Source organism: Mustela erminea, chromosome 9 (genome assembly GCF_009829155.1).
Source record: "Mustela erminea isolate mMusErm1 chromosome 9, mMusErm1.Pri, whole genome shotgun sequence".
NCBI classification, from domain to species: Eukaryota; Metazoa; Chordata; class Mammalia; order Carnivora; family Mustelidae; genus Mustela; species Mustela erminea.
The window spans coordinates 54,311,306-54,339,054 of NC_045622.1; the positions used below are offsets into that span (position 1 = coordinate 54,311,306).

The window sequence follows — 27,749 nt, forward strand, 5'->3', positions numbered from 1 at the left end:
ATATTGCTCAAGGAGAGAGAAAGCACCTTCACGTAAATGTGCGACATGACGCCATATGAGAGCTCGGGAGAAAAATAATTTGGGGTGATGAGCTAGAGAGGGGACAGGAGGATTCTCTGACCTGTGGAGGGGAGGAACTGAGCAATGCCAACCTCCCTGAGGAGGCAGCAGCACACATGAACGGCCACAGGTCAGGCTGCGGGACAGCCCCCTGCTTCCTCCACCCACCTTCACTCCCGGCACTGGGGCGGGGGGTAGCAGGCGTGCCAGCCTGGGGAAGGTACAGAGGAGACAAGAGGCTAGGCGTCAGGAAACCCTGGCCCCTAACCAGCAGGCAGTGTAGCCGTGGTGAGCCACTTCCTGTGCGAGCCTCAGTTTCCTCATCTGTGCCGTGGAGCCGACACCCACCCTGACAGATTCTTGTGAGACTTAAATGAGATGGTGTGTGGGGAAGAGCTTCATAAAAAGTCAAGAGCTGCGTGAATGCTAGGTAATTATCAAGTGAGCCTTGGTTTCCGCTCCTGCCTAATGGTTGTGCCAAGCCTGGCCCCACCTCAAAGCAGAGGCGTTGGCATCAGCACGCCTGGGATTCAAACCCCGGCTCTGACTCTGGCCAGCTGTGAGACCCTGAGAGCCACTTCCTGGCCAGAGACTCAGTGTCCTCCTTAGTTATGATCTAGGATTGCTGTGACGAATCTAAACAATGCATGTCACAAAGATGTGAAGAGCCCCCAGGGACTTCTGGAGGAAGGAAGGCAGCTTGCTCATGTCCTTAGCCTCAAAGGTGTCCCACCTGGGCCCACCTGGATCTAAGCTCTGCCCTCAGACATCAGCTGCCAAGTGGACAGTGAAGAAGTCACCTCAAACTACTCCAAAGGGCTGGGTACAAGCCCTGGATACAAGGCAGAGGGATGGACATACTGACCCTGGCAGACCCTTCTGGCCCCAGGTTTGGGCCAAGAAGCAAAGCCAAGTGCCTAACAGGTGCTACTACTTCAAGGCCAGGTGCCAGCTCTCCTCTATGGCCCTCCATAAGCACCTTCCAGCAGGAATCACACACTTGGTGATGGGAAGGCCAGTCTAGGCTCTGGGGGGACGTGCTTCTGGATTTGAGTCCCAGTCCGTGCCTGGGCTCCCGGAAACCTTGCACACAAAGCACCTCACCACCTGCTTAGCCAGATACTCCTTGCTTCCAGGCAGACTCTCCACACTCTTGGCCCCCCTGCAGTCCATCCCCAGCTAGAGTCCTGTCACCTTCAGGTCTAATCTGCTCAGTTGTTTGGCTCATACTTGGTGGACACCTGCCAGGCACTGAGCAGTGACCCCTCAGAGTCTTTCCTCAACTTCCCTGGCTGGCCCTTCCTTGGGGAAGCCAAACTTCTCATCAGAGGAAAGAGTGCACACTTGTTTGCAGGGACCACATCTTGTTCATCTGGGTCCCTGTGCCCAGCAGGGGATCAGGCACAGAGCAGGTGCTCAGTCAAGTGTTTCCCAAATGACTGGGTGCTGGCGGGACTGCACAGAATAGACAGGGTCCAGACCCCAAAGAAAGAGGAACCCGTCCACAGCTGACTGACCTGGGCCACAGCAGAGGGTCAAATGGAGCTCTCTGGGACATCAGGAGGGACGGGTCTCCTCCATCTGGACAGGCTGGGTTTAAAGGCAAGGGCAACGGTGGAAGGCTCCAGAGTGAGGGAGAGAAGGATGGAGCCCAAACATTACCATTCATTCAACAAGTGCTCTCTAAGTACCCTTTCCACGTCAGGTGCAGGTGCGGCAGCCCGAGGGTGAGAGCTCCTCAACCCCGCTTCTCCTCTGCGTCTTGGGCACCCGTTGGAGGCTGAGCTCTGCCTCTGGGCAACACCTCCCAGCTATGGCTGGGGAGACAAGGCTGTGAACCATTAGGCCCAGAGGATAAGTTGGGGCCGGGGAATCTGGGGAGGCCCCCAATTGGATCTGGAGGATATTCTCACAGATGCCTTCCTGGAGGAAGTAATGGGACAGGTGAGGTGCAAATGATGAGTAAAGGGCGGCCAGGCTGGCGGGAGGGATGGGGAAGGGCATGAACCCAGGTGCTGGAGTCCTGCAAATGGCATTTGCAAATGCCTCGAAGGAAGAGAGAGCACACGTTGGAGGAATTAATGGCAAGGAGTTCAGCCAGGTTGGAGCATAGCCACTGTGTAAGCAGATGAGTCTAGTTGGGAAAGTGGATAGGGAGCCACGAAGGACTGGGAATGTCAGGCCAAGGAGTCCTGGGGTCCAACCCAGGGGCCGAGAACACTGCTGCCCACCCCTCACGTTCCCTTCCCCAGCTTCAGATGGTGCCTCTGGACGCCTTAGCAACAAGCCGGCCATTCACCTGGTAACTGGTACCAGCGCCCTCATGAATTCTTTCCTGGGAAGACTAATAGTCTCCCCCTTGAGGGGTAGGTGTCCTTAAAGTGGGGCCATTTAGGACGTCTGGCCCAAAGGGGAAGCCGACACACAGGAGTGGTGGGCGTGCTGGCTGGGAAGCTCCTGGCATGGCCATCAGGACTCTGGGGGGCTCAGCGGATCCCTGCTTGCTGGTCCTCAGAGCCTCCCATGCTGGATCTTGGCAGGGAGCTAGGCATCCTCAGTATCCATAGATAGTCTGGGACCCTGGGCCTCCCCCTTCTCTCTGTAGGTCTCAGACTCCTGAACCCTGGAGGTGATGGCCAAGGACCCCAATGGCCCGCTTTCCCCACCCCCGACATTCTGGCATGTTAAAAAAAATAGCTACAGAAGTAGGAGGAGTTGCCATGGCGACACCACCAGCTTGTGGGGGTATCACTAAGGAGTCTCCAAATAGGCCGCCCTCATAATCCATGAGCAAGTGTGGAGAGCTACGGTCTTTGGGGGCCCCAAACAGGACATGAGCCATTTTCATAGACAAACCGAGAACAGGAATGAGGAAGAGGTTGGGCCCTGGGTTCCCACAGCTGTCAGGGGGCAGGACTGCAATCCCATTTCCACAGCAGAGCTGGAATGAACCTGAGAGGACTGGCTCTTCCAGCTCTCCCCACTGTACAGATGAGGAGGCTGACATCCCAAGAGGGCAGGGTCTGGCCAAAGTTACATGGGAAGCAGATGCAGAGTTAGGCTCCGGGCCCTTTACTCAGGACCCTTAAATCTGCTCTAATAATAAAAGGAATTCGTGCTTCCTACATCTGTTGATTTGCCCAAAGGGTTTGTGGCTTCGGCTTCCTTGGGTCTGCACCATAGCCTGGGCAGCTACTCCTCTCATGCTTTTGCCCATTTTACAGATGAGGACACTGAGAGTCAGGAAGGGACAGTGGTTTCCCGATGTTACAGAGCAATTCAGGGGCGGCATTGGGGCCTGACAGACCCCAGACCTGACTCCTGGCCCCAAGCCCTCAGCTCTGCTGGTAGAAGCTCCGTCCCTGGGAGACCCCAAGAAGCTCTGACAGCACCTTTCTCAGAAGCCCTCAAATCTTTCCCCCAGGTGGTTATAGGTGAGCCGCTCAGGGCCTAGATATGGCATCCTCTGTCTCCCTTGTCTCTGCCTCGCAGCACATCAGGGCCTCAGCCCACGTTCATCGCTCAGGGGCCCTGTAGTCAAACCGCCCGTTCCACCCAAATGTCATGCCTCTGTTGATGCTATTCCCTGTACCTGAATGTTCTTGCCTGCCTTGCTAACACTTATTCATCTTTCAATATCCAGATGGAATGTCACCTCTCCCAGAAAGTCTTTCCTGACCCCAGCCGAGATGACTGAGCCATCCCACCCTCACCTTTGGGCCTCTGCAGCCCCCCATGCACCCTTCCCTGACGCTGTGTACTTCTCCATGCACAGTCACCCTATGTACATCCCCCTCAAAGGCAAGGACCAGGGCAGATCGACCCAGGGACAGTACAGAGCCTGACACACAGAAGGGGCTCCAGCAGCAAACCCAAAGGCCCACACCCCAAGTCCCCATTGTGGCAAAGCCTTCCTGGATCCCTCAGAGCAGAGGCTGCCACTCTCCACAGTGTGGGGAGCCTGCGGCGTGCATCATACAGGACAAGTGACAAGGATGAACTCGAGTGTCACAAGTTCATTTACAAAGCACTTTCCATTCATGTTCGCTCAAACCCTCACGTTCTTGAGAGTTTGAGATTTCTATTTTTTTTTTTTTTAGATTTTTCATTTATTTATTTGACAGAGAGAAATCACAAGTAGATGGAGAGGCAGGCAGAGAGAGAGAGGGAAGCAGGCTCCCTGCTGAGCAGAGAGCCCGATGCGGGCCTCGATCCCAGGACCCTGAGATCATGACCTGAGCCGAAGGCAGCGGCTTAACCCACTGAGCCACCCAGGCGCCCGAGAGTTTGAGATTTCTGATCCGGTTTTCCGTACAGGGCAGTGAGATCCCCAGAGGGTAAGTGAGCTACCCAGCCATGTCCCAGAGGGAAGGCAGGGCTGGCACCCTGGCTCTCGGGCTTCAAAAGTTCTGGAAGTGATGAGAAGGACCATGGAGAGCCCAGCTCCCCCTACTTGGCATTCTGCCCCAGAACCAGCTCCTCAGGAGATTGAGGGTATCTCTGCAGCAGGGAACAGCTGCAGCCCCCACACCCAGCACAAGTAGGTACAGAGGAGGCCTGAGGAAGGACAGAGGAACCACCCTGAAGCTACAAGCAGGACTTCCTCCCAAGAGAACCAGGGCAGCTCTCAGGAGGGCTGAGCCTTCATTAATGATTCACTCATTCAACAAATATTTACTGAGCACCTACTATATGCCATACATTATACTAGACACCAGGGACACAGCCCTGAGAAAGACAAGACAGCTTCCAAGGGGCCGACAATCTTATGCAGGAGACAATTACTAAATAAGTAAGGACCCATGATAATTTAGGTAATGAGAAGGGCTATAAACAATAAAACAAGATGTGGTAACTGGAGGGCAATTCTACACAGGACATGTCAGAAAAGCTCTCTGAGAGGAGACTAAAGGATCCAAAGCAGCCATGCGAAGACCTGGACAGAGAGGTAGCATGTGAAAGGGCCCCGAGCAGGGCAGAACTGGTGGGCATGCTGGAGGAACAGGAAGACCAGTGGCAGTTCTGGAGCACAGCAGGGTAGGAGATGAGGTTGTGAGGTGGTGGGGGCTGCTCACATAGGGCCTCATGGCCTCATGGAAGAGTATGGAAGGTCTGACATATGATAAGGGACAACTGACTGTTCATCACCTGGCATCAGAGCTCTGGGATCCATGGTGTCTCTACCTATCAGGGCAGCTGGGGTAGCTTCTGCAGAAAAGCTTGGGAAGCAGTGATCTACCAGCCCATCCTGGAGGCTGGGAGCAACCTTTACTCATTCAGAGTAAATTGCTGAGCTTCTGCAACAGCTGGGGCCCCCTGCTCAGCCCTACACCTCCTCTCTTGGGTAAGGAGGCAAGTCACAGACTAGGAGGTGGATCTTGTTCTGACCCTCGCTTTGATAACTCTGAACCAGTCCCTTCTCTTTGGGGCCCTCAGTATCCCATAGGTAACAAGAGGGCTGGGCCAGATCCAGCACTAAGAGATAGCTATGATTTTATGACTCAAGCACTTGCTGCTGAATTTGAAGTGGGAGGCTGGGGGTGGGGCAGGATTTCCACATTGGCTATTGAGTCACCCAGCCTGTCAATCACATATTACTCTTGATCCTCCTTTCCCAGCACAGAAGAGCTCTTGAAAGCACAGATAACCTCAAAGGAGCCTCTGTGCAGTTGGGGAAGGAGTGCAGGGAAAGGGAGACAGCTACAAATAAATGGGGGAGAAGGGAACAGGAGAGCAACATTTGCATCCTATGATTTAGGACTGGGTTAGATGACTGTCAACCCCCAGTTCCAGAGTTTCCCAACAATCTAGCTTCTTAGTTTCACTCCCTACCAAGCTCCTGCTTGCATACCCCCAATAACAGGGAGCTCCATCCCTACCCACACTAGGATTTCTCCATCACATCAAAACCTATCCCATGTAATCCCACCCCTGTTCCTGGCCTTGGGACAAACAAGAACAGAACAAACAAATCAGCTCAGAATTTTACCAGAATTGCCACCATTTTGTTCTGGATCTCGTGCTAAACCCTGAGGATCTAGGCAGGCTTCAGAGGGCTCTGACCTGAAGAGCCCCCTGGTCCAGAGGCAAAGATAGGGAGGCAAACATGACTAACTTAGCAGCCTCCTCCCCAGGGACAGGATAGTCCTTCAAATATCAGAAGTTACCAACACAGACTCCCATCTCCCCCAATAGACACCCACTTACCCATGTTTCTACAGCTGCCTTTTTCTTTTAGATAAGAAACCAGTCACCAAGGTATCTATTTCAATCTCTCACCCAACACAGGACTTCCTTTCACAGAATCCATGGTCTCTCCTTGAATATTGCCACTGACAAGGGGCTCACCACCTCACAACAGTGGACACTTATCCAGAGAGGCAAACCAGGCCACTGAGGAGTGTCTTCAAAGACCAAGGATGTAAGAAGCCAGTCTAATGGAGATGCCTAGATAACCTAAAATCTTCTTCAGCACCCTCCCCTACCCCACCCAGTCTTTCACCAAAGTAGATCCAGAGAGCTAACACGTGATTGGTTTGGATTTCATACCAGCCCATGATGGAATTCCTTGCAGCCAGTTTGAAAAAAAAAAAAAAAAAAGGCAGGGGTAGTTCTTAAGATCTGAAAACAACATGGAGAAATGCTCCTGATAGGATATTAAGTGACTTGGTCAAAATCATTCACTAAAAATCCTCCTGAAATACAAACTTGAGGTCAAAAACATGAGCTGACAGCTCTTGGTAGGTATAGCTCACAGCCGGTGGACAGCAGAGGCGAGGGAGGGGTATCTCTGGGAAGGACTATAACAGAGAGCACCACTATCCTGTTCCCTGGAGACAAAAGCATGTTTTAAAAGCACAAACATGGGTAAGTCCCTTCCTTCCCTTGTCATGGGCATCAAAGGGTACAATGAACAGAAAAGCACTCTTAAGTGAGAGAAGAGGCTGTCATAGGCTATTGGGCTGGAGTCATGGGGCGGCTCAGGCTGCTTGCCTCCAAAATGGCAACAGCAGCTCGGCAGCTCTCCAAGGGCAATGAGCAGCACTCCAAGGGCAATGCCAATGCCAGTGCCCAGGACACAGTTAAACTGTGATACAGCTCCAGGGTGGTTACTCTGCAACCACTAGAATACTCTAAGTGATTCTGAGCAAGAGAGGAAATCCTCTGCGAAACCAGAATTCAGAACTGTTAGCTGTAGCATGCCTTCAACTTTATATAATGTGTATAAATAAACTTGCAAAGAAATACACTAACACAGCAATAGGAAGCTATTTTTGGTTGGTTGATGGACCAGCAGTGGTTATTTTCCTCCTGTTTTTCTCAATTTTTCAAAATTCCAATAATTAGTATGTTTTATTTTTATAATGAAGGTGGGGAGAGTAGGCGACTGTCAGTTACTGAACAAAAATTGCTAAGTAAGAGAGGTTCAGCAAGCAGAATAAAGACTTAGGAGGAGAGAGGGAAACTTCAAGACACACACAGACCTAGGACAGCTGTGATGGACTTCCCAGGGTCTCCCTTGGCTAAGGCATCTGTTAAGGAAACCTCAGGAAGGTCATGCCTCTTCCCATCAATTTCTCCAACCACAGGTGTATATCTATATAGTCAGCAAGGGCCTCAGTTCCACACTGGTGTTAGAAGGCCTGGGCCACACGGAGGGTCCTCTGTCCCATCTTCTGTGGCTGAGTTGCTGCCCCCCAGTGGGCTCTCAATCCTGGGCTCCAGGATGGGAGGAGGGCAGAGCCCAGTGTGGGCACACCTCTCCCAGCCAAGCATGTTCTCTGGCTGTTGGCTCTTTCAGGGGATTGCAAAACCCTGCCATTCTGCCCCATCCAGTCTCTCCTGGCTTGCTCCACCTGGTGAGAAGTGAAGGGAAGGAGATGCCAGGGGCCAAGGCCCCCAGTGCTGGGGTTGGGGAGCTCTTGTTAAATATCAACCTCCTCTCACAGATGGGGGAAAAACAAGCTGGGAGAAGAAAAGTGATGTAACAGAGGTGACACAAGCTGATGAAGGGCAGGAGTGGAGCCTGAACTCAGACTTGACTACAACGCTGAAGAGGTCCCCAGGATCCTTCCCTCTTCCCAAACCTAGATGGGCGGCGGGGAGGAGGCGGCATGCTTTCAGAAAAGCAGAGAAAGGGGTTGGAACCTCAACCTGCACGCCGGCCAGTTCGCCAGCAATGTAGCCTCGTTAAAAGGACACAGTCCTACCTGCCTTAGAGTCCTAGCCCCGTCCTTTCCGAAAACCCTCTTGCGGCTTTCCAGCCCGGGATGAAAGCCGCGGAAGTCCCGCAGACCCCCGGCCCACCGCCGCGCCACCCCACCCCCACCCGCGGCGGGGCAGCCGGGAGCCCCCCCGCTCACCTCGCAGGACCCCGGAGTAGGCGGCTATGAGGGTCTTCATGCTGAAGCCGCTGCAGCTCACGGCCCCGCGGGAAGCCGGCTTGCCCCGCGCCCCTGGCCCATGCCCCGGCCGCCGGGGCCAGGGCTTCGCGCCGAGCTCGGGGGGGCCGGGGGTGGGCGGGGGGCGGACGGCGCCGACGCTGGAGCGGCTACGGCGCGGGGAGCTAGGGGCGCACGGCCCGTCGCGGCCCGAGCAGCAGCCGAAAGCGGGCCGTCGGCGGCGGCCACTGCGCTCGGCGCTCGGAGCGCGGCGCTTTATCACCTCACAACCGGGCGGCCCGACGCGGGCCGGGGCGGGGCCGGCGGTTCCACCCGGCCCGCCCCTCGTCCCCGGGGAGCTGGAGAGCCGCGGTGCGCGGGCGGGGCCGGGGGCCGGGAGCCGGGGGTAGGGCGGAGGGGGCGGGCGCGGGCTCCTGGGCTCCCCACGGTGACCGGCGGCTCCTGGGTCCGGACGCAGAGCACTTGCCGTCGCCTTAGCGCTGTCAGCCCGCGGCGGGGGAAAGCACTTGGCTAAGAGCGAAAGTTGGGCGTCTGGGCTTTGGGTCTCGTTGGTGCCCAGATTAGTTAGGGTAAGCCTGGGCTCCTAAACCACCCAAGCTGCCTCTACTTTTCCATCTGGTTCTCAAGAAAGCCCACAGAGTATCTCTGCACCGCGGGGTTCTGAGGACCCAGCTCAGCCAGCCCAGTCCCTGCCCGTGGGATGTTCACGAGGATGAGGGGTGAGGGTCCAGGACACAGGAGACAGCGAAACACAGATGCTATTGGCAGTGCTGGGACAGGAATCAGAGAAGAGAGGCCCCTGCCTGGGCTGGGGCTGGACGCACTTCCCGGAGGGGTTTAGTGCACAGCAGCTTTGCACTCAGAGCTGGAGTCTGATTCTGGCCCTGCCTTCCTTGAACCTTAGTTTCCGTATCTGTAAAATGGGAATAATTATTATTTTTGTGAAATGCTTTAAGAACTGAATGAAGTAAGATACGAAAAAGCCTAGCATAGTGCCAGGCACATGTTGTAAGATTATCTTCCTTGCCTATTGATGAGTGGTTTTGCAGATGGAGTCTGTGGGTGCAAGGCAGAACAGACGTGATGTCTTAAACTGGGAAGATGGAGAGGAGATGGCATTTGCCACTGGATGGGAGATCATCAGTATGTTTTTGCCAGGCTGAGAGAAGGGTAAGGGCCTTCAGGCAGAAGCCACAGCATGGGGGAAGGCCTGGAGATGAGCCCTGGGAGCACCCTGGTGTGGCTGGAAGAAGGGTGCAGGCAGGGGAGGAATAAAAGAGGAGACTGCACAGGTGGTGAGGGACAAGATCTGAAGGGCCTTGTAATCCTACTGAGAAAATTGGTCTTCATCCTGTGGGGGATGGAGCAAAGGAGGGGTGTGAAAAGCAGGGCACCTTGATTAGATTGGAGGGTTAGGAAGAGCAGGTGGGCTAATGGTACGGAGGTGGGGCTTGGGGAATAGGGCCATAACACGTGCCTTGGGTTTGGCCCTTCACATACACGTGGCAGCTTTCTTTGTCCTGGGACTGTGGTCTCCTGTATGAGGTGAGCGTGGGGGACTCACACTGGCACTGGCTTCTCCTGGCCCCCTCCCCACACCTCCTAACTCTGCATTCCCATCTGTAATGTCTGCCCAGCTTCTCTTGCAGCTATGTGAGTAGGATGGCCCTGGGACCTGAGTCACATTTCCTTTATCTTTCTCCTAACCAGCCCCTGGGTGCTTTGACCAAACCAGGGGGAGAGAGGCCAAGTCAAGCGACCAAGCAGGTACTGACCAGGATGGGCTTCACCAAGGATGGTGTGTCCCACTGCCCCCCGCCCCAGTCACCAGTGTTGTGCTGGGAATTATGGGTGCCGTTCTTTAGTTTTGGGGGTTTGGACACTTGAGAATCTGAGACTCCTTACTCTGACAGCAGCCTTGGCCTCTCTATTGCACATGGCCAGACTGCAAGGCAGAGAGAATGCTTGCCTTTAAGAGAGGCCCAGGGTGAAAAGCAAACACAAACATTTATCAAGTACCCTGCTCCATGCCAGGCTCCAGTCTGTGTGCACTTACCCAATCCTCACAGCTGCCCTGCCAGGGGTGAGTATCACCCCACCTTGCAAGAGGGGCACAGAGAGGCAAAGTGATTTGTCAAGGACTACAAAGTGAGGAAGTAGTAAACCTGGGATTTACCTTCTGGCCTTCCCGAACTTTCAGCCCATCTGCTTTCCCTGACTCATGAGATTGGGGAGAGGGACCAGCCCCCACTACTGGAACTGCTTGACAAGAGCAAATTCCCATTCAGTCATTACCTCCTTTAAACTTCCCCCATAGCCCTGAGTGATTATTCCCATTTTGTAGTTGGGAAAACTGAGGTTCAGAGAATCAAAGAGCTTGCCAGATGTCATGTTGGGGCTAGGATTTGAACGAGTTCTTATGCCCCATGGCTAGGGCTTGTCTGGGTCAAACTCATTGCCAGTGCTCAGCTCACTCAGAGGGGAGGTGAGGAGAGCCTGGCATGGCCCTGTGGTCCAGAACCTCACCTACCTCCTCCGTCATCCAGGAATTTGCCTGGGACCCCTAAAGGGACTGCTTCCCTTCCCTCCAAGCCTCCAGTGTCCTTCTGTCTACATGCTTCTTGGTCAGCAAGAGCTAAATGTTGTAGTCTTAGGTGCCAGGCGAAGGGGTCTGGACTTTATCCTCAGAGCACTGGGGAGCCATAAAGGGCTTTAGCAGGGGTGACATATGGTGTAGAAAGATCATGGTCCAGATAAGAACACGTTCAGCTGTCACCTCCATAGCATCCTTCCTGATTACCTATGGCCTGTATCAGCCAGGGTCCCAGCAGGAGACAATCACTCTGGAACTGGGTAACTGGAGGAAATTTTAATACAAAAACTTTGCAAAAATATATGCCAAATATAGAGAAAACTCAAGGGATAGTGCAGTACCCCAAAGCTAGTAATATGGGGGCATGTGGCCTAAAGGTCCAAAGGAAGGAGGCCAAGCAGAGGGGGAGCTGCATAGAGCAGGCCCCCTGATAGTCCCAGCCTTCACTGAAGGGGAACAGGCCAACATGGTGACCTGGCAGGGTCATGCTCTCTCCCTCCCACTGGTCTTCTGCTGGGCTTCCCATTGGCCAGAGGGTAAGGGAGCCCAATAATGCAGTCCATACAGAGAATTCAGGAAGTACGCAGGATAGAGAAAGGTAGAGAGTGGGCCTAGGAGGGCAAATGGAAGATACACAGCACATGACCCGCAGGAGGACCCTCTCTTTGCTCTGTGTCCCCATCAGACCCCTGGCTTCTCTTTTTCGGAGCACCTTTACTCTTCATGTTTACATAGCTGTCTTGCCCAGGAGAGCCTACTTGAGGGCAAAGGTAGAATCAGAGGGCTCTCTGTGTCCCTGTGCCCAATGCTGGACCTGGCCCATAGGTGGCATTTAGGTAATACTAGATGGAAGAAAGGAAGGAAGAAGGGAAAGAAGGGAGAGAGAGGAGAGATGAGGATAACACTGCCTGCACTAAAGTGATAGCAGGGCCAAAGGTGAGAAGGAAAGTGCTGAGGTCTTAGAATCTCCAGGTTTTGGTGACATGGACATGGACATGGGCCTTCGGCCCACAGGGGTGATTGAGGATGACTCCTGGCTCTAAGGCCAGGCATTGGGGGAGCTGGGAAGTAGCCTTTGGCTGATCTTGTGTGATAGGTTTGGCCATCTGGAAAGGAACGGGGCTGAGAACCTTGGGATCAAGCCATCAGCACAGCCCCAGCCCCATTTTCGAATGCTCTGTTGCAATGTGTAACGAAAGTTCCCCTTGCATCATTCTATCTGCAAGGTTCTTACTCAATTTCTCCAAAGACCGTTACCCTGCAGAGAAAGGGGGCAAACCGTATTTTGCCGGGGAGCTCCTGGTACATTCGGAGACCCTCCCAGCCCTGTGCTGCCCGGGGTGCAGTCCGGGCTCTGCAGGAGCCTGCATGCTCAAGGCAGAAACAGACATGTTAAAACAAACTGTGAGTATGTGTGAGGATGGATGTTAACTAGAATTACCGTGGTGATGATTTTGTAATATATACGTATAGTGGGTCATCTTATACACCCGAATCTAATGCTATAGTTCAATTATGTTTTTAAAAAGACCTTAACTATTCAGCAGTTGTTTTCCCAGCTTTCTTTAGCAGTGCAACTCTTTCTTCAAGTCCACCCTTATTCAGAAGCCCATGAGGCGACAATAGATGACAAGAGCCACTCTGTTTTGGCAGGGATGGGCCCAGGATCCAGATGGTCAGCCTCTCACTTGGGTAGCCCCTATAGTCCAGGTTCCAGGACTCTGGGAACACAGCTGGAAACTCAGTGCAGAGTAGTAAGTGCTGGCACAGGGGACTCAACCCACTAAGGATGGCACGGCTCATGCCCCCCATGCCGGAAGCAAAGGACACCCCCTCAAGAGCTGGGACCCGGTCACATCCATCACACTGAGCAGGTGCTCAGGACAGGTCTGAATGGATCATTCTTATAGGAACTATAATAAGCCAATCCAGACAAGGCTCTTCTCCTAATCCATATGCACTTTGACCCTGACTCGGGCTGCAGACTGAATCAGCCCTAACCTCACCACCTGGTAATGTTGCTTACTGTGTTTGAGCCGCAGTTTCCCTGTGCTCTATACAAATGGGAACAAAAGTATCTCCTTCTTGGATTGTAAGGATTAAAATAACGAACAGAAAGTGCCCAGTACAGAGCCTGGCGTGTAGCATTCAACAAATGTTATCAATAGAAGTATTATGATTGCCACTAAGAATTGGGAGGACAGGCCCTGATGAGGCAAACTGTCCGAAAGCCTATGAAGGAGGAGGAAAGAGTGAAATGCCCAGAGAAACCAGGGAAACCAGAGGGCAGTAGAAAAGACTAATAGCACCTCAGTGGGACCACAGCTCCCAAAGGAAAATCACAATGAGACCGAGGGTCCTGGAAGGAGCAGAGGCCCGATCAGAGGAGACTAGGAATGTGTGTGAAGATCGAGTTCTGCTGGAGAAGCATTGGGAGACTGCTAGAGCAGTTCACATCTTCCCAAAGGGAGAAGAGGCGGGATTGTGGACGACAGCAGGTCTGTGCTAGATTTGAATGAGCATTTACTAACTAAGTTACTCTTCCAGCTACTTTACATGTGTGGGTTTGTTTCAGCTTCATGACAGCCCTATGCAGTACATGCTACTAGAATTAGCCCCATTTTACAGATGAAGACATTTAGGCACAAAGGGGTTAAAAAGATGTGTCCAGGGCCACATAACTAAGAAGTGGCAGAGCCAGGGTTTAAACCCAGGTAAGTCTGGTTCAGGAGTCTAGGTTCTATAGTAGATGCAAAATCCTGGCCCTTTCTCAGGCCAATGGAATAAACTGCTTATTTTATTATTATTATTATTATTATTATTATTATTATTATTTTTAGATTTTATTTATTTATTTGACAGAGAGAGAGAGAGAGAGATCACAAGTAGGCAGGCAAGGGAGGTGGGGGAAGGAGGCCCCCACTGAGCAGAGAGCCCAATGCAATCCAGGGCTCCATCCCAGGACCCTGAGATCAAGACCTGAGCTGAAGGCAGAGGCTTAACCTACTGAGCTACCCAGGTGCCCCAAAAGTGCTTGTTTTAAAGGCTGTTTGGTGTTTCTTGAGAGAAGGAAGCGTTGGTTATCAGGGGTTGTTGCTGAGTCACCTAGAGAGGGTGGTATGAATGCGCCAGTTCCCTCTGCAGTGGCCTTACTGGATTCCCCAGCTGGCCTACGTGTAGGCCCATGGCCCTGAGCAGAGTTCCTGAGTGGGCCAGGTGACCAACAGCCATGCACGGGCCCTGCTAGGGAAGAAGAGCTAGCTGTCTCAGACAGAAGCTCCTCTTAGAGTGAGGGGTCCTGATGAGCTCAGGCTCCACTCCCTCCCAGCGTGGCCTTGTGGAGTTTTTCAATCAGCAACCTGTACAAGGATTTTGACACAAAGCATGCAGGACACAGAAAGAAGGGCAGGAAAAGAAATATTTTAGATGAGATACCCAAGATTAGAAGACCCTGAAAGCCTGTAAAAGAGATTTGAATCTCTCTTTATAAGAAATATAAAGTCAGATGCTAGATAGATGTGTTTCAGTCTCTTTCTTTAGTATCCTTGGCCTCCCCCAGGCTTTGGATATAATGGGTTGTGAAACTGAGTGGATTTGAAATTTTTGATTAGGCTGACCCTCTGGGGAAGAATGCATGTCTAGAAACATACACACAGACACCTCCACCCTTGAAAAGCACAACAAAGCTCTTTCCATCTCTTCTGGGCCATACCACCTCCCTTTGCAGGACAACTATACTAGCCTCTTCACAGGTCCCCTGTCTCCATCCTTGTGTTCCACGCTGACACGCAGAATGATCTCTGGAATGCACAATCCAACCATTTTCACGTATGGCTCCCACAGCTTTAGGTTGAGGCCCGAGCTCTTCAACACGGCATTCAAGGCTTCGTGTAACTCTGCCCCCCTATCTGCCCCCTACTACTCCCTCCATCCTTCCTCCATGCCCCTCTCTGATACGCATTCATCTCTCTGGTCACATCTGGTTATTTGCTGGGTCCGTGAATACACTTTCTCCCTCTGGGTCCTTGCTCACTCTGTGCTCTTGAACTTAGGTGCCCTTGAGCTGAGGTACCCTTCTCCCTTCCTGAACTGAAAAGTATCTCTTTTTTCTGCACCCTGCCCAGCCTTCCTATCTTTACACATCTTCCTCCAAGAAGCCTTCTCTACAACCAAACCCACTTTTTGTTTGTGTGCTGTTTTCTTGTTTAACGTTCATTTGAACTTTAACACTGGGACCAGGGATTAGGAATATGGAGGGATATAGGGCAGGGTCCCTGCCTTCTGGAAGTTCACATCTTGGAGAAGTACCTAGTTTGGAGAAGCCCACATTTTGGAGAAAGAGTTTATATAATTTATCTGTCTAGATTCCTCCCTGTCTGATTGTAGGCAAATCAGACAAGCTGAATCAAAGATCCCAGCACCTAGGATGAGACCTGATATAAGGAAGACATCAGAAAAGAATGTATTGACTTCCTCAGGGGTAAGGACTGGATCTTATTTTGTTGCCCACTCCCTGCTTCTGCAATCACATGCACTCATGGGACCTAGAAAATACAGTGCGGGATTCTGTATTACATCTCATGTCACCCAGAATAAATTTTGTCATCATTCATTCATTCATTTATTCACTCATTCAATACATTTATCACATATATACTCTTTGCCAGACCTGTTCAGATACTAGAGATATAATAGTGAGAAATCTGACTCAGTCCCAAACCTCCTGGAACTTTTGAAGTTCAAGATCAAATTGAGAAAAGGAAGTAATAGTCCTCATTGGAGTTTTCAGGTCATTTAGGGAAGAGACCAAAGATGGAAATGAATTCAGCCCGGACCTTGTGCGTAATACTGGATATGCAAACTCCAGAACCCTGGAGATATGAATTCACAGCAAACTTAAAGATGAAAAAAACTGAGGAGGGGCGCCTGGGTGGCTCAGTGGGTTAAGCCGCTGCCTTCGGCTCAGGTCATGATCTCAGGGTCCTGGGATCGAGTCCCGCATCGGGCTCTCTGCTTGGCAGGGAGCCTGCTTCCTCCTCCTCTCTCTCTCTCTGCCTGCCTCTCTGCCTACTTGTGATCTCTCTCTGTCAAATACATAAATAAAATCTTTAAAAAACAAAACAAAACTGAGGAGTAGAGAGGTGACAGTGAGAAAAGGGGCTGAGACTGGTATCCTACTTGGTCTGATGCCAAGGCACTCACTTGCTCTAATTCACCTGCGCCTGGATGGAAGGGAGGAAGGGAGGAAGGGCGAGAGGGAAGAGAGGAGCTGAACTACCCTGTCAGTCCTGTATTGGGATGGTGCTGTGGAGCTGGCTTGGATAGGAAGGACAGACAAAATCGGGGGATTTTCCAACACTGCCATTGGGCAATCCCCAGAAATAAGTCATGGTTGTCACTTCTGATGTACCTGGTGTTGAGGAAGAGGTTCAGGTCTGAAAATAAATTCAGGGGAATTTGAACCAGGGCAGCTCGCCCGATGTGACCTCTGCCAGGCTAACCCTTTGAGCCTGGAGGATTGTTCTCTACTCTAGTTCGGACATTCTGTGGTTTGCACTTCCCTTCTTGTCTGCACAAATCTCAGTATTATGCCAGGCACAGATGGGGTGGGGGAAATGGCCACTCTGAGACCCCTCTGCTAGGACATTTCAACTAAGATATCAAATATATTGGCACATAGTCGTTGATAATATTCACTCATTGTCCTTTTAATATCTACAGGATTTCTCTTTTGTTCCTAATATTGACAAGTTTTTCTTTTTCTTTTTCTGTGGACCAGTTTAACTACAGGTTTATGATCTTATTTATTTTCCCAATAACAATCTGTGGTTTCAACTATTTTCTGTTTTCTATTTCATTGTTTCTACTCTTATCTTCATCATTATCTTTATTTTTATCATCATCTTATCTTTATCATGCTGTTATCTTTATCATTATCTTATCATTATTATTTCCTTCCTTTGGCTTGCTTTGAATATAATTTTTTCATTTTCTTAACCTTAGGTTATTAATTCCAAGCCTTTCTTATTTTCTAACATAAGCATTTAATGCTATAAATTTCCATTTGTTAACTATTCTAGTTGCATCCCATAAATTTTGATGTTTTCATTTCCATTCTGTTCAAAATAGTTTAAAATTTCCTTTGTACTTTCCTCTTGACCCATTGTTTGTTTAGAAGTGTGCTGTTTCCAAAAATTTGGGATTTTTCAGATGTCTTTTAATTATTGATTAATAATTTGATTCCATTTTTTTAAAAAGCTGGGTTTTTTTAGATTTTATTTATTTATTTGACAGAGAGAGAGAGAGATATCACAAATAGGCAGACAGGCAGGCAGAGAGAGAGGGGGAAGTAGGCTGCCTGCTGAGCAGAGAGCCCCATACAGGGCTTGATCCCAGGACCCCGAGATCATGACCTGAGCCGAAGGCAGAGGCTTAACCCACTGAGCCAGTCAGGTACCCCTGATTCCATTTTTATTAGAAAACATACTTCATGTGATTTTCTTTTAAAATTGTTGAGGTTTTTTTCAGGGGCAGAATATGGGAATATGGTCTGTCTTGGCAAATCTCTTTTTCTCCCCCCAAATCTTTAATGTACACTGGAAATAAGTACTTATTCTGTGGATGCTGTGGAGTGTTCTGTAAAGATCAGGTCAAGTCATTTGATATTGTTATTTGGTTTTCCTAATTCCTTGCGGTTTTCTGTCTACTTGTTCTATTGGAACAATAGAGTTACTGAATGGAGAGAGGAAATTTGAAGTTTTCAACTATAACTGTGGATGTATTTATTTTTTCTTTCAATTCTATCAGGTTTTGCTTCATATATTTTGAAGATCTGTTATCAAGTTTTATTTATTTAGGATTATTGTTTTCTTGACAAATTGATCCCTTTTTCATTATATAATATCACTATTTCTGGTAATATTCCTTGTTCTGAAATCTACTTTGCCTGCTATTAACATATTAGGCATGATATATTAGTTGATTAGTCAACTAATTAATCAACTAATCAACTAATCAATTAGTTGATTGATTTGCACGGTGTAACTTATTCCACCCCTTTTTAACCTATATGTTTTTATACTTAAAGCAAAGTCCTTAATATACAGATGGTCAACAGACACTTGAAAAGATGTCCAACTTCACTTATCATCAGGGAAATGCAAATCAAAACCACAATAAGATATCACCTTCCACATGTCAGAATGGTTAAAATATAAAGGACAAGAAATAACAAGTGTTGGTGAGGATGTGTGGGGAAAGGAACTCATGTGTACTATTGGTGGGAATGTAAATTGATATGGCCACTGTGGAAAACAGTATAGAGGTTCGTCAAAAAATTAAAAATAAATACTATGTGATCCAGTCATAGCACTACTGGGTATTTACCCAAAGAATATGAAAACACTAATCTGAAAAGATAGATGCAACCCTATGTTTATTGCAGCATTAACAGCTGCCAAGATACAGAAGCAACCTAAGTGTTTGTTGATAAACAAATGGATAAGGAAAACATGGTGTGTGTATAAACAATGCACTATTACCCAGCCATAAAAAAGGATGAGACTGTGTCATCTTCAGCAACATGGATGGAACTAAAGAGTATTATACTAGGTAAAATAAGTCAGACTGAGAAAGCCAAATGCTGTATGATTTTATTCATATGTGGAATCTAAAAAAATGAATTAACCAAAAAACAGAATTGGAGCCATAAATTTAAAGAACAAACATGATTGCAGAGGGGTGGGAAAATGGGCAAAATGGGTGAAGAGCAGGGGGAGATACTGGCTTCCAGTTATGGGATGAATAAGTCATGGCAATAAAAGGCAGAGCATGAGGAATATAGTCAGTGACACTGTAATAGTGTTGTATGGTGACAAATGGTAGCTACACTTGTGATGATCACAGCCTGGTGTATGAACTTTTCCAATCACTATGCGGATGCCTGAAACATCTGTAACAGTGTGAGTCAGCTACCCTCAAAAATAAACACATGAAGTGGGGTTCTTAAAATAATAAATAAATAAAAGTACAGTTCTTATACACAGCATATAATTGAGTCTTTAAAAAAAAAGTCTGTTTGACAATCTCTTCCTTTCAACTGGGTGTTTAACAAGATCATTCACCATCTGTATAATTACTGATATGGTGGGATTTAAATGTACTATCTCACTAGTTTTCTATTTTTGAGATCTGATCCTATATCTTTTTTTCTCTTTTCAAGACAAAGTTTACTTTGGATAAATTCAGTATTTTATTGTAATTCCATTAGATTCCACTACTGAGTTATTGATTACACCACTTTAAAAAGTTTTTAGTGGTCGACTTGGGGTTCATAATATACATCTTGAACTTAATCAGGATCTACCTTTGAAGAATAGTGTACCATTTCGTGTACAGGCAAACGAGCCTTATTAACGGTATACTTCCATTTCCTCGCGCCTATTGTGTGCTTTTTTTGTTATACATTTTATTTCCACAGATGTTATAAAACTCTATATGTTGGGCGCCTGGGTGGTTCAGTGGGTTAAGCCTTTGCCTTTGGCTTGGGTCATGATCTCAGGGTCCTGGGATCGAGTCCCGCATTGGGCTCTCTGCTTGGCAGGGAGCCTGCTTCCTGCTCTCTCTCTCTCTGCCTGCCTCTCTACCTACTTGTGATCTCTGTCAAGTAAATAAAACCTAAAAAAAAAGCCTCTATATGTTATGACTATTTTTGCTTTGGATAATCAATTATCTTTTAAGGTGATTAAAAATAAGAATAAAGGTTTGTGTATTTACCTTCTTTTTGTTGTTGTTTAAGATTTATTTATTTGACAGAGAGAGCACAAGCAGGGGAAGTGGCAGAGGGAAAAGCCTGCTCTCCACTGAGTAGGGAGCCAGATACAGGGCTGGATCGCAGGACCCTGAGACCATGACTTGAGCCAAAGGCAGAAGCTTAACCAACTGGGCTACCCAGGCACCCCATGTTGCTGTGTTTGTTTGTTTGTTTCTTTTATAATTTCTTTCAGTCTTCATTGTGTAAATCCAGGTTTCCATCTGCTGTCGAGTGCACTCCACCTAAAGAATTTCCTTCAACATTGCTTGTTGTGCAGGTCTACAGACAATGTTGTCTCTCAGAGACTTTAATATAACTACGATTACTAAGTGAAGGATCAAAAGGAGATCATAGACAGCCTGTAGAAACAGATGGGGGGGTGGTTAGCATAGAGACAACACTATAAAAAGAATCAGGAGCACCTACATGGCTCAGTCAGTTGAGTGTTGGACTTTTGGTTTCAGCTCAGGTCATGATCTCTGGGTCATGGGATCGAGCCCCATGTTGGGCTCCAGGCTCAGCGCAGAGTCTGTTTCTCTCCCTCTCCCTCTGTCCCTCCACCTGGCCACACTCCATCTTTCTCTCTTTGTGTCTCTAAAATAAATCTTTAAAAAAAGAAGAAGAATAAAATGAAATGTTAGAAATTAAAAAATATATATATGAGAGATAAAGAACTCCCAGCAAACTGAAAACAACCAGGAAAGAACCAGTGAACTTGAATTTAGGGCAGTGAAAATTATCCAAAATGAACTATAAAGAGAAAAAATAATGTAGGTGGGGAGGGGAGAACACAGCATCCAAGAGCTCTGGGACAATATCAGATGGTCAAAAGATGCATATAATTGGAGTCTCTGTAGTTCAAAAGAGAGAGAGGAAAGAAGAGAAAATATTTGGAGAGACAATGACTGAGTCTTGCAATAATGAAAGATAACAAATCACAGATGCAGGAATTCCAGAGACTCTGGAGCAGGACAAACACAAAGCACATACACACCTAGATGCACTGATCAACCACTGAAAACCAAAAATAGAAAGTCAATGTCAAAGCAGCCAGAGAAAAAAGAAATATCATACAAAAAGGGACAAAAACCCTGTAGTTGCCAGGGCAACTAGAGGGAAGGGAGAGTAGGCACAGAGTTTGGGAGATGAAAAAGTTCCGGGAACTAGATAGTGGTGTTGGTTACACAATACCGTGAATGTACTTAATGCCACTGAATAGTAGACTTTAAAATGGTGACAATGTGGGCCACATGTGTGGCTCAGTCAGTTAAGCATCTGACTCTTGATTTTGGCTCAGGTCATGACCTCAGGGTCATCACACATTGGGCTCCATGCTGGGTGTGGATCCCACTTAAGATTCTCTCTTCCTCTCTCTTTGCCAGCCCCTCTCTAAAATAATAATAATAATAATAAACAACATGGTAACAATGGTAAATTTTGTTATATGTATTTTATCACAATTAACTTTTTAAAAAAGAAACCTCCATACTTCAGCTCTCACACCCCAGGCCCCCACCCCTCCCAACCCTAAGCAACCACTCCTCTATTTTCTATCTCTGTATATTTGCCTCTTCTTGACATTACATATAAATGGAATGTTGTAATATGGGATCCTTTGTGTTTGGCTTCTTTCACTTAACACGTTTTCAAGGTTCATCCTTGCCATAGATTAAGTGTTTGTGTTCTTCCAAAACTCTTACATTAAAAACCTAACGCCCAAGGTGATCGTAGTAGGTAGATTTTGGGGAAGGTGAGTAAGTTATGCGGGTGGAGACCTCGTTGGGATTAATGTCCTTATAAAAGAGACCCCGCAGAACTAGCTGCTCCCTTCTCTCTTGTGAGGACACCGCGAGAAGCCATTGGTCTGCAACCTGGAAGGAGGCTCTCACCCAATCAACACTGGCACCCTAATCTTGAACCAGTGTCCAGAACTGAGAAAGAAACTTGCTGTTTATAAGTTAGCCAGTCTGTAGTGTTTTGTTGTAGCAACCTGAGTGGATTAAGACAGTCCTTGTGCAAGAATCGGTATTTTTTATGGTCGAATGATATCCCATTGCGAGAGCAGTGTACTTTGTTTTTCCCCTCAGTAGTTGATATGGGCGTATGGATTATTTCCACCCTTTGGCTATTATGGATAATACTGCTATCACCATCAGCATTCATGTGCAGATTTTTCATAAAGATGTTTTCCTTTCTCTTGGTCGAGACCCAGGAGTGGAACTGCTGAGTCCAAGGATAAATCTGTTTAACTTTTTGAAGAACCATCAGACTGTTTTGCAGAATGCCTTCTCCATCTTCCACCCCCACCAGGAGTATTTGATGACCCCAATCTCTCTACGCCCTCACAAACTCTTGTTATTTTCTGACTATTTGATTTTAGTTCTTCTAGTGGGTGTGAGGGGGTACCTCACCTGGTTTTGATTTGCATTTCCCTGATGACTGGAGATATCGAGCATCTTTTCACATGCTTGTTGGCCACTTCTAATCTTCTCTGGAGAAATGTCTATTCACATCCTTTGCCCTTAGTCCTTTAATTGGGTTGTCTTCTTATTGAGCTCTAAGAGTTCTTTATAGATATTATATATTATGGATACCAATCTCATCATATACATGCTCTGTGAATATTATCTCCCATTCTGTGGGTTGACTATTCAGTTTCTTTACAGTGATCTTTCAAGCAAATTTTAAAATGTGAATGAAGGCTTTCCCAGTTTTCATAGTCCTGTGCCATGGTGGACAACTCTCTCCATGCCCTTGTACCCCTGAGTGGTACACTACTGTTGCCTTGTTACTCTGCGCTAGGGTCATAGTGGGTTCAGTGAGTTCTCTCTCATGCAGGTTCAGCTGGGTCTTGAGCAGGCCCTGTACACCTTGGTCTTGTGGAGAGGGGAGGGTTATCTCAGCATTCCTGAGCCTTGTCCCCATGACAACTATCAGTTGCCTTCTATCTGCAGTTGGTCTTGTAGGAGAAAGACCACTGGTAGCCCACCTCTCCTTGGTATCATTGCGGGATCCTAGGCTAGAGACATTTCCAGTCTGTCTCCCTGAGTTTTTCTATCTTTTCTATAACACCAGTGGATCTTGGCCTGTGTTCTAGGGACAGAAAGAAGAGTCAGATGAATTTCGATTCTACTCTTTGTCCAGAGGCAATGTATTTTTACCTAGACCCTGGGAACAAAATGATTTCTGTCCCTTCCCTAGAGGTTTAGGCTTTTGCTTGGTCAGAAGGGAGTCAGAACAAGGGATTAAGGTTTTATTTAACTGCCCAAAGCCGTGGAGGGCAGTTCTCTCTAGTGTTTCACCAAATCTTTCTTGCAAGTGTTAGGTAAAAGACTGCAGAGAAGAACTTGCAAGCCCAGTCTGAACTGCCCTTTCCAACTGACATGCAGGCCATACTAGACCTTAAGACTCATGAGTTTATCTGATTTCTTCTTACCTACTTGTAGAGCAGGCAGCCACCTTTCTTCTGTGTCCTGCCAAAGGTAACAACATTTATACGTGCTGTTTTGGAGGACTTGCTATGTGAGTGCCAAGCCAAAGAGCTCCAGGCATGAACTGGAGTAGATGTAGAACAATGCTTCAGGAGGATTCATTCTTGCCATCTACAGGGACTGTATGTCAGGGCCTGAGGGGCAACTACCCTTCAGGTGTGACCTTGAGCAAATCCCTTCAGTCTCCCCAGCTGTGCAATGCAGTCCCACAGAAGAGGAGTAAGGGTGGGGGCTGCACACCAGAGTGCCTGGAGTTGAATCCTAGTCTCACACCATAGAGCAGAGTAACCCCAGGTGAGGTACTCAACTTCTCTCTGCCTCAGTTACCTTGTCTATCCAATGTAGATAATAATAAAATCTATCTCTGTAATGTCTGGCATATCATATTAAGTAAGCTCTCATCATTAGTAGTACCAGTAGTAGTAATAGTAGTAGCAGTAATAGTACCATACTAAGAATAGCAACATTATTGATATTACTATTCCTCTTGATAATCTCCAAGGTTCCTTCTACTACTGACTATTTGTGATATATGAAGTATTTATTCATTTATTTTGGTAAGAGGATCTGCCAGGTAGGCCAAGTTAAAAAAAAAAAAAAAGACTCCCTGGGCAAGGGGAGGGCAAGACTCCATTTGCTGTGTGACCTTTGCTCTGACCCTGGCCAACTCTGGACATGAGAGTCCTTCTGTAGAGTGCAGATTGAACTGACAGGCTGGGACTAGTTGAATCTGTGTCAGGGAGCAGGGGAGAGAAGGATAACTTTGGAGCTGTCATCCCACAGACCTCATGATGCCTATTCCTCTAAATTAAAAATCGGAGAAGATGGGCAATCAGAACCCTCATGTTCACAGAGCACTTGAATCATCAAAATTCACTCATATTCATGATCTCATTTAGCTGTGATAAGAGCTGCTTTGAAGGTGTGTGTCAAGGATTGTTGATCCCAACTTGAGTTAGTAGAGTGAGATCCAAAGAGTGAGTAGGCCAAGGTCACCGACGAAGATCAAGATAGAGCTGAACCAGAATCCAGGAACCAGATTTGGCGCTTTCCCGTGAACTCTAGGCAGCATAGGGCCTACTCCCCTGCGTTTTCCCAGCAGGTGTGCCTCCCTCTGTGGGATGGCAGGTAGGATCCACTGAAGCAGAGAGGCCTGAGTAGGGAAGTCTGGAAGGTCAATAGTTGGAGCTGCTCCTTGTCGCTTGTCCAGACAACAGCATCTCCAGGCCAGGGACTGGATGTCTTCCCTTGCAGCTTCCTCGCCCCATGGGCCTGACCAGGTCACAAGAGTTCTGTTGAATGAAGACATGAAAAAAATTCTCTTCCATTTTTTTCAGGCTTATGGAAGCCTAACCCTTCAGGGCCAGGGATGAGCCTTGAGTCCCTCCCATGTTTTAGGCCCAGCACAGGGACAGGAACACTGGAAACCATTAATAAATATTTGTTAAAGGGCTCATACCACCAAACCCTCATCTTGCACAGACTCAAACAAACAGAGACAAGGGGGAGGGGGAAATGGGAAGTTACTGTTTAATGGATATAGAATTTCTGTTTTAGAAGATGAAAGAGTTCTGGGAATGGATGTTGGTGATCATTGCAACAATGGGAACGTATTTAGTGCTATTGAACCATATACTTTAAAATGGTTAAGATGGCTCCTTCAGAGCCTCCAGGAGGAACCAACACTATGGACAACTTGACTTGGGACTTCTGGCTTCCAGAGTTGTGAGAGAATAAAATGTCTGTTTTAAGTAAAACAAACAAACAAAAACAAATTTAAGATGGTAACTTTTATGTTACTTATGTTGTACTATCATTTAAAAAAATTGGGGGCGCCTGGGTGGCTCAGCGGGTTAAAGCTTCTGCCTTCAGCCCAGGTCATGATCCCAGGACCCTGGGATCGAGCCCCACATCGGGCTCTCTGCTCAGTGCAGAGCCTGCTTCTCTCTCTCTCTCTCTCTCTCTCTCTCTCTCTGCCTGCCTCTCTGCTACTTGTGTTCTCTGTCAAATAAATAAATAAAATCTTTAAAAAAAATAAAAAATAAATTTAAAAAAAATTGAAAAGAAAGTTGACAAAAACACGTTTTCTAACCTGAAGAGACAAAACAAGAGTAAGCCTGCATTATTTCTATCCATTTCACTACATAGAAAGGAAGTGCAGGTGGTCTATGCCCTTCAACAGATCCTGTCAGATGCACAGACACACACCCATCCTGGATTATTAGCTCACCCACTGTGAATACCCACTGGGTACCCAACCCTGGTCTGGAGCTCCCAGGGGCACTGTGTCTTCTTTCTGAAGCCAGGGGAGGCATTAGAGTTCAGGCAGTCGAGACAGGGAAGAGGGAAACCCTTGAAACTCTCCCTTCACCAGATGGTGTCTCCTTGGTGTCTTGTCATCTGGCTTTGACAAAGGATATGAATTGTCTCAAGTCAGTGTGGCCATGGGGCCCAGGCAGTTCTACAACCCTGAGATGGCACATAACAGGAGCACAAACAACCCTCAGCCTCCCAAAGCTCTCTGTGTGCTGCGGACCCACGGAGCGCTCCCTGTGAGTGAAGCTCTTTAAATCTCACAACAAACAATGAGGCCAGTCTTGCTGTCCTCCCCAGTGTAAATGAGGAAACTGAGGCCCAGATGGGGTAAGACGCTGTCTCATTCAGGGTGTGAGGAGCCTAAGAAGCAGGTTTGAGGCTTGAATCCTGTGCTCTGAACGCCATGATTCACCATGTCCTGAGCAGGCTTTCCACAGATGGGTAAATGGGGTCCCTTAAGAGTCAGGGGACTGCCTTAAAGTCACTCAGCCAGGCATTGATAGAGCTGCCATTGGGACCCAGGTCTTCCTGTACCCAGAATGGTGCCTCATGTGAGCATGAGAAGGTCTAGGTTCTGTCCACCGGGATCCCATCTGCCTCCAAGCCATGCGCTCTTGGTGAGCAGTGTTGTCTGAATCGTCTTTGCCTGACTGGCTTCCACCTTGGAAGATTTATTTTTTCCTGTTTTCTGAGTCTGGGTACTTTTCCAAGAATAGATGTTGGTTTAAGGGGACACTCTCAGGAATGGTGTACCCAAGCAGGCCAAAGAAACCAACCCAGAGCTGTTGGCAGTGTTCCAGAGAGGGCCCGAGGCCCACAGGGGAGGTGGGGAAGGTGCCGGCCGCGGGGGCTGCGGAGAGGGGCAGGAGTACAGCCTGCCCAAGGGGGAGTCTCTGGAGACACTCCCTCTCCTCTCAGGCCTCAACACCCTTTGTTCAGTGGGGTGGTGGGAGACAGTTGGGCGAAGTGGTCTCTAAGCCCCTCTCCCTGTTCAAGGTCGGGCTTCTGAGAAGCCGAGCTTGAGAAGAGCCGCCCCTGTGAGACTGGTTTTTTGAGGAAATGCCCGCTGGGGAAACTGGAAAGGGTGTTGTAGGCCAAAGAAGACAAGAAAGCTAAACAGGGTACGATTCCAAACTCTGAGCAAGCATGGCTGGATCCTGCAGAAAGGCAACCCTCCATTCCCGCCACCGCCCCAGGGTGCTCCAGCTTAGAGCCAGGCAGCTGGGCTTTCACTTATTGGTCCAGGCCAAGAGTCACCTGGGGTGGGGTGGGGCAGCGCGGGCGGTCTGAGTGCCCAGGTATTTACCATCCTCTGTACGTGGGGCTAAAGGAGTCCCAGGTGAGGCCCAGAGAGTTTCAGGGCAGGTGTTAGAAGAAGTTGACAAGAACAAGGACTAGGGCCCAGGGCAATGATCAAAGAGACTCTGGCAGAGCTCTGACAGTGTCCTGGCACCACCTTTGGGATTCATCCTAACATTTCAGGTTCTGGGTCTTTCCCACCAGCACTGAATGGATGAGAGAAGGAGTGAGGGCGCGGACAGACTGAGAGCCTGAAGCCTGTCACTCGAGTGGCGCTTTGGCATGAGGGTGGAGGGTACCGGGGAGCCTCAGAGAGCCAGATGTCCCAGGCTCAGGGGCCTCAGGGAGCTTGACGACCCTCTCAACTCCCGCCTTTACCCGTGCACATAGTCCCACTCAGACGCGCGGGGCCCAGGAACGCACCTGCGTGACTGTGCCAGCAAGCCTTCTGAGCTGAGGCACATGGACATGCGCACACAGGCTCACGCACAGGTACGTACACACCAGCCCACATACATGCGTGGGTATGCTTGCAGAGACATATCCACAGACATTCACACTCACTTGTGCTCACATATGCCTGAGCTTGCACTAGAAGCACCGCTGACCAGGTCCTTTCTATTCCTGGCTTTCAGGGGAGGGTGAGGGAGGGGGAGGGTCCAGAGCCAGGCTGCTTGCAGCTGGCCGCTGAGACTGACCTTTGGCTACAATGGCCTGCATCACACCAGCCCCAGAACCCAGGCTCGTGTCTGTCTGGGTTACTTTTAGAGGACTGA

General features: G+C 48.6%; 1 protein-coding gene and 1 long non-coding RNA gene across 3 annotated transcripts in view; one reads left to right on the top strand and one right to left on the bottom strand.

Moving 5' to 3' along the window:
• The window catches only part of DGAT2 (diacylglycerol O-acyltransferase 2), a 31,658-nt gene extending 22,969 nt beyond the window's left edge, over positions 1 to 8,689 (bottom strand). Inside the window, exon 1 of the mRNA XM_032358465.1 lies at positions 8,424 to 8,689. Coding sequence (XP_032214356.1) covers positions 8,424 to 8,463 — 40 coding nt within the window. The 5' untranslated portion in view covers positions 8,464 to 8,689. The remainder of the gene's footprint in view (positions 1 to 8,423) is intronic.
• An 85-nt stretch (positions 8,690 to 8,774) lies between these two features.
• Positions 8,775 to 26,765, top strand: LOC116598944. 2 transcript variants are annotated; one of them, XR_004289204.1, is made up of 4 exons: positions 8,775 to 8,813; positions 10,173 to 10,229; positions 12,709 to 13,553; positions 26,671 to 26,765. It is a non-coding gene; the product is annotated as an uncharacterized LOC116598944 (long non-coding RNA). The 2 variants fall into 2 exon arrangements; XR_004289203.1 differs by having other exon boundaries at positions 8,792 to 9,031.
• Positions 26,766 to 27,749: the final 984 nt, after the last annotated feature.